Below are 14306 nucleotides of genomic sequence, written 5' to 3' on the forward strand. Positions count from 1 at the left end.
TAGAAAGTGGAACATTGGGTCGTACAAAATTCGTTATGAATAAAGTTCAGATTTTAGGCTTCAATAATTTTTAGGCCAACCATAAAGGTTTTGCTGGCAAACATTCACAGTTTTGTTGACTGACAGGCCCACCTAAAAAAAAATTCAATATATGCCCTTTTTTCCCCTCACAATGGTCTTGGCGAAACATGCAAAAACGGGACCCAATTAAGGCAGTTGACTCCATTCTTTGCGACCTAAAATCAAACTTACCGACGCCTGAACCTGGAGCCAATTGAATGACTTATAACAAACAAATTGTGGGTGTCAAAACATGTCTTTAATATAACTGCCAAGAAGAGGCAACTGATGTGGAAAATAAAAAATTACCTTGCATTCCATGACACATTTTGGACAACACAATATTGGCGCTTTATTTTCTGGCATTTGAGAAAGATCTAAATAAACTCCCGTGTCCGCTAGAGCGATTAAAATCTGGCTTGTTTTTGAACGTGTACAGAATGACATGACGGAACTGAGTGATCCGTTTTGTGTTTTTGTTTGTGTTTTTTGATTAAAATGTAAAAGATTTGTTGCATGATTGTGTGTCCAAATAAGTGAAAATGAACCACCGTGAGATTGACTGTGTAATCTTTCCAAAACAAATGACGTAAAATTACTTTGATGATTCAAGTTAGCTTAAACTCTCCTTGCCTTTCACCCCTACGGACCCGGTTCAAATCCCCCTTCCGACCGGAGCCTTGTTTGTGAATTAGGCTGTCAGTGTCCAACCCCAATATGTAGATTGGTGCTGTCCCCAATAATAATACACTACTATGATAACCATACATTCAGTTTTTGTAAACAACAAAAACCAGGGGGCTCGTGGGTGATGTCATAAAAATGTGATCGCATGAATTGTTGACGTAATTTCACCTGGTTCAGGAACTATATAGTTTTTTTTTCAAAATGAAACTTAAACTTCCGATTTGAACTGGAAGTAAAGGTCAAAATGGGTTCACGCTTTGTGTAGTTAAAACAAGTCCTTTGAGCCATTTCTTGTGACATATAGATGGTAAATTACAGTGTGTAGTTCAGTAGTTATGTTTGTTTCAGTTTTTTTTTTACGGGTTACTGAGTTGTTTCACTGTTTTCAAACTTCTAATAGCTTTTAAAAATCCAATGTGTGGCTAAGGATTTTTATGATTTTGTGAATCAGTAACTTTCAACTTCCGGCTTGAACCGGAAATAAAGGTACGCTATGTGGTGTTTCTTAAAGACATTAGACACTATTGGTAATTGTCAACGACCAGTCTTCTCAGCATATGCATAAAACAACAAACCTGTGAAAATTTGAGCTCAATCGGTCGTCGAAGTAGCGAGATAATAACACGAAGTTGTGTGCTTTCAGATGCTTGGTTTCGAGACCAAGTTCTAAATCAGAGGTCTCAAAATCAAATTCGTGGAAAACTACTTCTTTCTCGTTTACTACGTCACTTCAGAGGGAGCCGTTTCTCACAATGTTTTATACTATCAACCTCTCCCCATTACTCGTTACCAAGGGAGGTTTTATGCTAATAATTATTTTCAATAATTACCAATAGTGTCCACTGCCTTTAATAAGGGAATCAATGTGTGGTGAAGAGGTTTTCAACTACATGTAGTGGTTTAATCCCAACGAGGCCTGGTTCTTGATAATTTTACCGAGACAAAGTCGAGGTAAATTTTAAAGAACCAGGCCTCGGCGGGTTTAAACTACTCGTTGAAAACCGATTCAATACACTTTGATTCCCATTCATAAATACCTTTTCGATCAAAAACATCAACACTTCTGGTCAAAAAGTAAAAATAAATGCAAACATTATAATTGTTCAATGATTTATTTCAACACAACACCCCCAGCTATGAAATGGTAAGGCCCTCCGCCGCCCTAGGGTAAACAACTCCTTATAATGCTGTGGGCGTTGCGCGTATCGCGTGAAGTGGCACAACCGTCCCGGCCGTTGATCTCGACCAATAGGAATTGAGAAACTGTCTTATAAGCACATGTGCAAGCTTGCGTATCACGCCCAGTGTTTCACCACTTTTTATCGGTCATAAACAACGGTTTATACACACCCACGTGATGCGCTCTCCACCAATAGGAATAGCGAAACTGTCCGAGGTATTTATGAATGATAGTTAAGACATTATGACATTTTGTCATGTTTAGGGATTAAACTATTTCCCACTGTGTGATGCAAAGACGTTTTCGAGCCAGTCTCCGTAACGAGCCACTTTGGTGTAAACACCGGGGTAGTTTGGTCTGGCACACCCGTAGCCCCAGCTCGTGATCCCCGTCAGATACCACCGCTCAACGTTCGCTGACTCATCCCGTCTACTGCACACCAATGGGCCGCCGGAGTCACCCTGTCAAAGAGGAGGGGAAAACAATAAACATTGTTAAAGGATTTGGGTACCTATCAAAATGTCCATAGATTTACGTTAATCTTACAGCGTTTGAAGATAATGATAGTGGAAAAGCTTCCCTTCAAATATTACTTACTGAGGTGCTGTAGTGTCATGATTAATTCGTCTCAAGATACGAAAATTATTTTCATGACATTGTTCTACTCATTTCCCAAAAACTACAGCACCTCAGCACGTTATATTTTCAGGGAAGCTTTCTACTCTCATTATCTTCAAACTGTGTAAGTTTAGTGTAAATCTGTGGACATTGTGTTTTTTGTCCTACAAAAGTTACATAGACCCTTTGAAAGTCAAAGACTTCTATGGTACCACAAAGCTGCCATTGCTACTGCCGCGGGTGTTGTCATGTACACTGGTGCTATGGGTATAGTACCTTGATTGATATAAATTTAGGTATAGTGCATTGGTTGCAGTTATTAATCGCATCCGTGCGACTCAACCAATCACAAGGCAGAATATTTATACAGGGAGGGTGTTTAATATAATAAATATTAAAACACCCCTTACAAAAATACTGCCTTTTCATTGGTTTAGAGCGCGTCACATGATATGTCTTAGTTTTACTAGAAGCCCGGCGTTCGTGTGTGATAGTCGGTTTGCCTCATAACACACCAACAGACTATTTTGCATCCTCGTACACGTAAAGTTGAATAGAACATCCCGTCTTTCAAGCATTCATTTTTCTTTTTTAACGATTGCATGGCGCGCGCGGTACCCAGACGTCTTTTTACCCACCTCTTACCCAATCAGTTGTGCGTCTCTGTGTATCTGAAGTGCGCGTACAAACATTACGTGTACGAGGATGAAACTATAATCTGTTGAGTTCAATTCAGCCCATGTTAAAATAGACTGTGCCTCTGTATTTGACAGGTCCCCGCCGCTAGATCCAGTGATTCCTTTAGATACAATGATATCATTGGACACGTGCAGTAACATGAGCTTTCCATGCCCAAACACAGTCTACCCGCAACCCATGCGTTTTCATGCGTGACCTCGGTTTGAATAATATATAATTAGTCCAAAGGGCTTCTGAAATTCAGTCTCTTTCGGCCTTGTCTGAAAAGTATTGACAGAAATAATGTTGGAGTACATTGAAATAAAGTGCATAAAAATCTGTCGTTTTGTATGAAAAAATCGGTGCAAGAAAGAAAACAAGTCACAACAACACGACAGATTGTCCCGTTTCAGCATAGTCCAAAACTAGTATACATGGATACATTTTTTAATATTCTTCCTGGAAATGTTATAAACGAGACCGGATCGTACCTATAGTCCAGTCAGTATACAGCGATTTCCACCGGTAGTCTAAAACCAACGTAACGAACAAATCAACCATTATAACACAGCATGGTTTTCCTGCACGGTGATTGGCTGACGAAGACATCATCCATTGATGTAGCAGCTTGCTGTTTTTCGTGGGTATGGTTCCCCGACCGCTAGGCTATCAATCGGCGTCAGTCAATTAAAAAAGTGCCTATCTACTGTAAGCTGACCCTCATTCAGCTCATAGAAGACGGGCTCTTTTGTTAGTAGAGAGGTTTCGCAGAGTCACCGATACTCTTACGTGAACGGATACGTCATAATACTTCATCACTTTTTAAGGTCCATGTGACGTATGATACACAAGTTAGAATAGTCGCTCAAAACGGGAATCTATCTTCAAACCCTTCAAGTTTAATATAATTCTATGGACATTTTGAAAAAGTACCCAAATCCTTTAAGAGTAAAAAACAGGTGACGAACGTATCAGTACATAAAACATATTATTATCTAATTTAGGAACTCAACAGATAATACATTATTTTCGTTGCCACCTTCCTAACAATTTACCTGTCGAAAGAGAATATAAAATATAAAAAAATCCGTAAAATTGACGGTGCTTTACCTGGGAGCTAGGGTGCCAGGTTAAGTGCCATAAATTTCACAGAGGAAGTTTGGTAAACTACCCCCTCAATACACACTCCACTGTGAAGTTTACGACACTTTACCTGGCACCCTTTAGCTGCCAGGTAAAGCACCGTATGTTATTACGGATTTTTGTTTACAGTGTACGTTCTGGGAACACCGAGCTTCGATGCAAGCATTGGACAGACATTTTGGACTGGAAAATGATATAACTTGTTGTCCCATGCACCGGTCAACAACTGATTACTTGTTTTTTTTTATCTTGTGAGTCAATGCAATGCCATTTGTTTCTGGAACTGTTTGGTTGAGCTTTATTATAGTCTATCATATGTTTTAGGCTCTATTCGTATCTCATTTGTTTATTTATGTATTTATTCGGTCATGCTTTAAAGACAACCAAAAACATTACGGAAACATTAGAGACAAACTATAAAATGAAAGTTTTTCATACGAAACATTTCTATTTGTGATTGACATTGGTGTTAAAAAACTTTAGGGTCAATATGCTTTCCGAATTCAATCAATCGAATGAGATCTTTCGAAGACCAGAACAATCCTAGGATTGTCTTGATTAAATTTGATGGCTGCCTTGCGAACGAAAATACTCCAGGGCGCCCTCCGCTATCTAGAGGTCTAAGGCCTTTTCGAAATCACTGTCTCAGCTTTGGCTACGGCTAAAGGCTACACCAGTTATATTGAAAACGTGCACCTGCGGTATGGACAGGGATTCAATCAGGCGGACTGATCCTAACAAGCCGGAGCCAAAGTCCCGTTTCACCCAGTCAGTTTCCACAGTGGCTTAGGCATATTACTTGATAGACTAAGACTTTTAGGCTAAATAATCATTTTTAAGAATAAACTCCATCTAATATTCCATCTAGAAAACCCAAAGGTATTTGAAAGAAATAAATTTAAAGAGCAAAGGCATTAATGATAGTTTAGACATTATGACATTTTGTCATGTTTTGGGATTAAACTATTTCCCACTGTGTGATGCAAAGACGTTTTCGAGCCAGTCTCCGTAACGAGCCACTTTGGTGTAAACACCGGGATAGTTCGGTCTGGCACACCCGTTGCCCCAGCTCGTGATCCCCGTCAGATACCACCGCTCAACGTTCGCTGACTCATCCCGTCTACTGCACACCAATGGACCGCCGGAGTCACCCTGTCAAGAGTAGGGGAAGAAAAAACATTGTAACATGAACAATAGTGTAAAGCAGTTAATTGTTTTAGGAATATCCCTACGACATACTGCCACAGACTTTTAGGCACCTCAAAGATGTCGTTGCTACGGATGTACACTGTTGCTATGGTGCTCTCAACCAATCACAAGGCAGAGTATGTGTACCGGCATGCCGGGTGTTATAAATGACACCAATCACGCGAACCATGCTGGGACTAGGGCAGACACCGGCGGTGTGGCAGAAGATTATGTAACTCGAAGGATCTGTACCTCCCCCCAAAAATACATCTGGGAACACGCACAACAATTCACTTGTGATACCTTGTGCTACATACACAATGTTCGTCTTCTACGCGAAGTTCCCAATTTCCAAAATAGGTGTATATTGATTTGATTTGTTTCGCCTACCTGGCAGGCGTCAATCCCTCCTTTCATGTATCCTGCACAGATCATATTGTACGAAATGTCTCTGGGGTAAGCTTTTATGCAATCTCTGATTTCCACGAGGGGTACCATCGCTTCTTGAAGAACATCAGCAGTGTTACCATCCTCTACAGTAGAAACAAGATGTGCCATACAATCAATTCTACACAGCGGATATTTTTTTTAATGCAAGTTCACCCGAACTAATGCTAAGAGCCAATCTAGATAAATGGATAAATAAAGGGCTACAAGGACGAAACCATAGAAATGCAGAAACTCAATGGAGCTGAAGGTAGTAATTGATATTCCTCTTTAATAAAAGATGGCAGATCATAGGATGAAGGGAAACATGCACCAGGCAAGGAGTTCCAAAGAGATGCAGTACGAGGAAAAAAGCGTCTGTAGTAGCTCTTTGTTCTACATCTCGGCCAGCCACAGTATAATGATGAAAACAAGCAGAAAGCCTGGTCTCACGCTGGTCTAATGCTCTTAGTGGATGAACAAAGCTCCACAATTAAAACCTGAGAACATTGCAGTGGGCCTACTTATTTAGACAAAAACAAATCAATGTTTGGATGATAACTTTTAAATCAAAATGAATAATTTACAAATAATAGCCGTGAATTGTACAACGTCTCAATCTTGTAAAGTCCACCTGGTGAAACTACCAGCGATATAAACTGTTCTTTCTTGTTTTCACGAGAAAAAAAATACACCGATTCGATGGGACAAAGTTAACATGTTGAATTTTAGGTCAATCCACGTTCGAGCAACTACTTCAGTTTATGGCTTATAAATTATTGTATCGTAATTATTGCTAGGAAAGTACGTAATCGTAATGCCGCCATTAGGATAAAAAGCCTCTTGTACGTACACGATAAGTTTGGACTTATTTGTACTCGAACACGATGTAGTTTACTAAGTACGTTTGTATGTATGTAAATGATAACTTTGTATTGATCATGTACGTACATAATCAGTTTTTGCGTACGTACACTATAAAATTGGATTTGTCATTTACGACAGGATAAGTATTGTACATGACACGATACGTTCTGGACGTTTGTTTTATTCATGTGGTGGCAATAGGCTTGTCACAAAATAGAATGAAACCTCAAATCAATGAAAACTCGACAGAAAGATTTGATCGCCATTCCCTATTCCGCTACTGTCCTACTGTTGCTCATGTTATCATTTACACAATAGGCCACAATCAGCATAGTAGCCCAACTTAGCACAGTTTTTGTTCTCAGTGAAAAGCTTATTGTCGCTTCTGCAGTTTGGTTCTCGTTTTCGACGCGTGGATTTTGTAATCTGCCAAAAAAAACACTCATGGAACCACGTTGAAAAAAACTCCCACAAATTCGTACCCTTTATTGCGCCGAACCCAACGATGAAACACTCGGAGGTGACGTCGAAGCCCGCACTGACATCCGCGTCCAAACACACTGAGTTGATGAATCGACTTTCCTCTGGTGGTTGACTAGCAAGCACCATGACGGCGATGTCGTTGTCAGTGGTTTCGTCGTTGTAGTTTTCATGAATGATGATATGTGTCACGTCACTGACATGCTCGTTGTTGTTTTCGCTGTCATATTCTCTGTGCTTGCCGAGAATGACCCTCCAGTAAGTTGCAACGTTGGCGCTGAGAAAATGAATAAAATTCCTTGATAGTTAAATGAGAAGAAACCCCTCGAACCTTTCCTCAAGTTGAGTCGGTAGGATACTGTCGAGAACACTACTACATGTTTCATTAGTTTGTTTTTAGGCACTGTACACGCTTGGTAACTGTCAAAGACCAGTATTCCGGTTGGTGTATCCCATCATAAGCATAAAATAACAAGCCTGTGAAAATTTGGGCTCAATTGGTCATCGAAGTTGCGAGAAAATCATGAATTTGTGTGCTTTCAGATAGGAATAACAGACTGCTAGAAGGCTTTTAAAGCCATTGAACACTTTTGGTAAGTGTCCAAAGGCCCACACTTCGTGTTTCACAACTTATATATAAAATAACAAACCTGTGGAAACTTAGGCTCTATCAGTCATCGGAATCGGGAGAAAATAACGGGAAACCCACCCTTGTTTCCGCACGTTTCGCCATGTCATGCCATGTGTTTATAATAAATCCGTAATTCTCGTTATCGAGAATTGATAATTGTTTCAAGTGTTTTCTCAAAAAGTAAAACATTTCATGGAATAATATTTCAAGAGAAGTCTTTCACCATGCATTACCTTCTGTAAACCCTGTAAATTATTTGTAAATCTGTGGTTTGTTCTGTACCGAAACTGTCCAATGGCTTTAAAAGCAATGTACAGTATAAGTAATCGCTCAAAATAATTGTTAGCATAAAACCTTACTTGGTAAAAATTGTTTAAGTGAGAAATTACCTCGAGTCCAAAAAACTACGTAACATCAGAGGGAGTCGTTTTCCACAATAACTTCTTGTTTTGAGTAAGTACCAAACGTGTACCTTCCCTTTAGGAAGGATTTGAAACTGTGCATTTACTATATCCTGGTGTCATGTGTTTTCAGTAGGATAACATGAAAATTGTTTACAATAAAAAAACTAAATGATTTTTAAATCATTTATCCAACCTTTTTTACAACGACAGTTACACTGTCTGTGGGTTAAAATCTTAAAAGTTCTGTTTTTCTGTTGCGAGAGATAATCCACTACTTACAGTGCCAATGCATGTACGACATTGGAGCGACGTCATATGTTTTCAAACCTTTCATTGGTTGGTATTTTATTGAATATTCAGAAGCTAGTATGACGTGCAAAATAAATCAAAAATCGCATTCAATTAGTATTAAACAAATTTAATACATTTTTGTCCCAAGACTCCACTCAATTGTTCTGCTAAGTAAACAACAGCTAAATACCAGTCACAAGCAATGTATATGGCATGACATTTTTGCCAGTAAAATGTGTAAAATAAGCGAGCTATTTTCGTGCTTAAGCGAATTTTTTGCGAATTTGATTGTTTGCATAAAAATGCATTAGTGATTAATACCAACAGTTCCTCAGTTTATAAATGTTTGAGCATAACCTAGGACATTTATAACTTTTATTCTCAGCATGATTAAGCCTGAAGAAAATACAGACCGTGAGTAAACAGCAGAGCTTCCGTCACCGGTGGAGCTTGCACAGTTTCGCGGTAAACGGGAATCAAAGTTTGGGTTTGAAAACATACTATACTCTACGATAAGTTAACACAACGTTTTGCTTCAGTTTCCACGGACCAGCTATTTTTATTAGGTTTTTTTTAATCTGAATTATGGATCATTTATACCCATTTTCCTCCAATCCTTTACAAAAAGGATATTGCTGCAAATGTTTGTTTGTATCGCTTTAATAATCGTTGGGTCATATGTAATCGACCCTCATACGTTTTCGAACCCCAACTTTGATTCCCATTTACCGCTAAACTGTGCAAGCTCCACCGGTGGCATCAGCTCTGCTGTTTACTTACTGTGTTTTCATTAGGCTTAAAGACACAGGACACTATTGGTAATTGTCAAAGACTAGTCGTCACAGTTCATGTATCTCAACAAATGCATACAATAACAAACCTGTGAAAGTTTGAGCTCAATCGGTTGTCGAACTTGCGAGTTAATAATGCAAGAAAAAACACCCTTGTCACACGAAGTTATGTGCTTTCATTTGCTTGATTTTGATACCTCAAAATGATTCTAAATCTGAGGTCTCCAAATCAAATTCGTGGAAAATTAATTACTTTTTTCTCGAAAACTATATTACTTCAGAGCGAGCCGCTCTCATAATGTTGTATACTATCAACCTCACCCCATTACTTTTTACCAAGAAAGATTTTATGCTAATAATTACTTTGAGTAATTTCCATAGTGTCCACTGCCTTTAATCATGCTGAGAATACAGTTTCCTGTCGTAGGTGATGCTCAAACATTTTTATAAAATGATGATTTTTTTATTTATAAATCACTAGTGCACTATTATGCCAACAATCAAAAGAGTCTAAGAAACATCATCCAACCTCAAAAGTTCAAAACAAAATGATCATCTTCTAGATTGAGTTTCATTCTCCTTCAGTCACTAGATAGATCACATGATGTGGTTGCTTTTGGGGATTCATGGCATGCAAATAATATGGGGAAAAAATATTTTAAGTGAAAATGGGTGAACAAACTTTGTTGATTAACTGCAGACTGTTATACATTCTGATCAACTTAATAAATAATATGTCTACGTTAAAGAGAAAATATAACAGATTGGTTTCTTATCTCCTGAAACAAAACATTGCTGGTCTGAAATTGGGTGTTTGTGCTTCAAGGGGGGGGGGGGGGGTGTTTTACCGTCATGCCTTGTGATATCTCTGGATTCTAATCTAGTGACCATCCAGGACAAAAATGAAATTGAATTTGTGAAGCCAAAACTGTTAAGATTTCAACACACGATGAAGTGCATGTGTCATTGTAAAAAGGTTGGTTAGATGATTTTTAAAAAATTCACTTAGTTTTGATTGTGAACAATTTTCCTGTTAATTATTGAAACCCATGGCACCAGGATACCCCTCCAAATTTGACCGGTTTTTTTTTGTACCCAACTCCTAAAAGATCTTCTCGTAATATTTGACATTCTTAAGATATGAATTGATTGTTAGATTAAGGGAATCAATGTGTGGTGAAGAGGTTTTAAACTACTGGTTCTTGATAATTTTACTGAGACGAAGTCGAGGTATTATCAAGAACCAGGCCTCGGCGGGTTTAAACCACTGGTTGAAAACCGATTCAACACACTTTGATTCCCATTCATAAATACCTTTTCGGTCAAAAAACATCAAAACGTTTTGTTCAAAAAGTAAAATAAATGCTAAAATTATAATGGTTCAATGATTTCTTTCAACACAACACCCCTCCAGCGATGAAATGGTAAGGCCCTCGGGTAAACAACTCCTTTTAAGGAGATTGCTGTGCGCGTCGTGCTCTCGACCAAAGGAACGAAGGAACTGTCTTATCAGCACAGGTACAAGCTCGCGTGTCACGCCCATGTTTCAACACTTTTTACTTGTGTTATATCATCCGTTCATACACCCCACGTGATACCCTATCGACCAATCAGAATGGATAAACTGTCTTAGCTATTTATGAATACATTATTTATGAATACATTATGTCAAAAACTACGTTACTTAGGAGAGAGAGAGCCTACTCTCACAATGTTTTATCAACAGCTCTCCATTGCTCATTGCCAAGTAAGTTTATATGCTAACAATTATTTTAAGTAATCACAATTAGTGTCCAAGTGCCTTTATAACTAAGCAAAAAAAATTGCTTAAAATATTGTTCTACTCTGCAACAATGAGCAGGATACCATTCTCATATTGTACATGTGATGCGGGAGTTTGACTGGTAACCTTGTTCTAGTAAGCATAATTTTGATTTGATTGGCTACTTTTTGTGGTTAAGCAGCTCTACTAAATTGGGTTCTGGATATGAGGGTGAATTTCTCGGGCGGAAAATTGCCAAAGCTTCGTAACTCAATCTTACCTGCAATAACTCATTAATTTCACCGGATTCACTGTTTATTGTAGCATGCAAATTTTATTGGTGGTGACTTTTGGAAGTTATATTATATATTTCCAATTATTTTTTATTTTTGTATATATTTTTGTTGCAGCTTTCAACATGAAAACGTAAAGGCAGTGGACACTATTGGTAATTACTCAAAATAATTATTAGCATAAAATCTTACTTGGTAACGAGTAATGGGGAGAAGTTGATATAAAACATTGTGACAAACGGCTCCCTCTAAAAAACTGTAGTTTTCGGATTTAGATTTAAAATTTGAGGTCTCGAAATCAAGCATCTGAAAGCACACAACTTCGTGTGACAAGGGTGTTTTTTTCTTTTATCGCAAATTTGACGACCAATTGAGCTCAAATTTTGACAGGTTTGTTATTTTATGCATGTTGAGATACACCAACAGTGAAGGCTAGTGACAATTACCAACAGTGTCCATTGTCTTTAAACCCAAGATGGGCCCGGGTGAGTTTGTTTGCGTATGTCTGCCCAGGTGCCGATTACTCACATAGCACACGCCCCGAGTTTGTTTCGCAGACTTGTGGGTCATAGTATCTTGACTCCGGTGAAATTAAGTGACTTTTTGCAAGCAAGATTTGAGTTACAAAGCTTTGAAAATTGTCCGCCCAAGAAACGGGTCCTGACTCTGAAAATGTGTACAACAACAGAACATTCCTCGTGCTAACAAGTATGGTGTTACCGCAAACCAAATTTAGAGGCCTACCATCATGCATTGCCTAAAAACCCATGAATATCTAATAATAATGATTTTTATAAAGCGGACAAACAACAAAAACAACAACCGCACAAAGAAAAAAATGAAAATCAAAAAAACAAAAACAAAACACAAAAAAGCTGGTTTGAAAAGAGATTAAAGGAACACGTTGCCTTGGATCGGACGAGTTGGTCTACAACAAGCGTTTGTAACCGGTTGTTATAAAATGCATATGGTTAAAAAGATGTTGTAAAAGACGATACAAGGCAACGTGTTCCTTTAATAGTAAACAAACATCTTCAGTTTTTGTTGTATATATGCACGTTCCTATGCAAACCTTAACATTTAGAATGATTAATAATATAAATAATATGATTAGTTTCAATAAAGGCAGTGGACACTATCGGTAATTACTCGAAGTAATTGTTAAAACATAATTACTCGAAGTAATTGTTAAACATAAAACATCCTTACTTGGTGACGAGTAATGGGAAGAGGTTGATAGTTGAAGCATTGTGAGAAACGGCTCCCTCTCTGATGAAGTGCCATAGTTTTCAAGAAAGAAGTAATTTTCCACGAATTTGATTTCGCGACCTCAGATTTAGAATTTGAGGTCTCGAAATCAAACATCTAAAAAAAGCACACAACTTCGTGTGTGACAAGGTTTTTTTTTTTTCTTTCGTTATCATCTCGCAACTTCGATGACCATTAAATTGAGCTCAAATTTTCACCGCTTTGTAAGCGTATGCATCATGTTGAGGTACTCCACCATGTGAGAAGACTGGTCTTTGACATTTACCAATAGTGTCCAATGTCAGAATGCAATTCAAATATTATTTTAATGTGGAGCCCTTCCAGTATAACCCACTACGACATCATTGTTAAGTTCCCATATTGAACTGGCGTAGATGAATCCAGAGCGTTGGTCACAACACACCCTATTTATTTCTTCTGTTCAATATTATTTACTGGGGTAAAAATAATTCTTTATTTAAAAATGAGTTGAAACTAGAGTTTAGTAATACCATCATGAGTTTCATTTCTGTCTTTCGTAAAGTCTAGTTTACCGTTTCAAGGAATTTTGGTTGTTAACCCATACACCGATGTGTGTTAGCACTGTATACTCATTACTTTCCGGAGTCATGTGAACAAATATCACAGGCATGTTACTCAGGTGGGATTCGAACCCACGATCCTTGCAATTCTAGAGCAGTTTTTCACATGACTCGGGAAAGTACTGAGATACAGTGCTAACACACATCGGTGTATGGGTAAACAACCAAAATTAATATTCTTTATCCCCGATGCAAAATTTAACATCTTTTATATCGTTTCAATAAAACAATAAAAGGGCATTGGTTGTATTAGCTCCATAATTGTACCCATCCATTCTCCTTACCTGCTGCGGGGACACAGGGCATGATCTCACACCTGTTGTACTCGGTGCTTCCGCCTGAGCACTGCGTGCGCGTATCGCACGGGCAGACCCGGGTTCGGGTCCTCTCCCCGGTGCCGCATGGTGCGTTACACTCGGTCCACACACCCCAGTCATCCCAACCCCGGCACGGTGGTGGGCCCGGCGGTGGGCTCGTCGGTGGGCTCGTCGTTTGCGGCTTCGGGCCTGTTGTGAAGTAACATTTGTGTTATTTAATAACTTCACACTTGTTTTTTTTTCTTTAAACGTTGTAGTTTGTTCACGTTTTGTTCATTACAAAATAGACTGAGGTAAAAGGAGGACAAATTCAGGAACAGCTGCTTCAGCAACAAAAACAACCTTAGTACACAAATTGTGCTAATCAGAATAGGAAAACCTGTCGATTTTGTTTTATCTGTGTACCTTCTGTGACTTAATAACAACAACAACAATTTTTACTTACAACAAAGGGAAAGTTGGGGACAGATCCCTGCGAGACAGACGAAGAGCATCCCGACAGCGGAAAGGTTGAACATCTTGATCGCGTACTTTCAGATCAGTTGTGCAGAAACGAGCTAAGTTTCGGTTGTGCGTTTGTGGCTCCCTCTCCAGATTTTCAGTTATGATACAAGTTTTGTTTGAACTACTTTTTATAGAT

The 14306-nt window shown here is 38.6% G+C and overlaps 1 protein-coding gene across 1 annotated transcript; it reads right to left on the reverse strand.

Moving 5' to 3' along the window:
* Positions 1-4452: 4452 nt before the first annotated feature.
* LOC117307109 (plasma kallikrein-like) lies at positions 4453-14306 on the reverse strand. Its single transcript, XM_033791770.1, has 5 exons — positions 14112-14306; positions 13634-13855; positions 7330-7604; positions 5945-6087; positions 4453-5518 (listed from the first exon to the last, which is right to left on the reverse strand). Exons 3-5 carry the CDS (start codon positions 7454-7456, stop codon positions 5330-5332), a joined length of 459 nt encoding a protein of 152 aa, XP_033647661.1. The 5' UTR covers positions 7457-7604; positions 13634-13855; positions 14112-14306; the 3' UTR covers positions 4453-5329.

The sequence above is a fragment of the Asterias rubens genome, chromosome 2, assembly GCF_902459465.1.
Source record: "Asterias rubens chromosome 2, eAstRub1.3, whole genome shotgun sequence".
In the NCBI taxonomy this organism is placed as follows: domain Eukaryota; kingdom Metazoa; phylum Echinodermata; class Asteroidea; order Forcipulatida; family Asteriidae; genus Asterias; species Asterias rubens.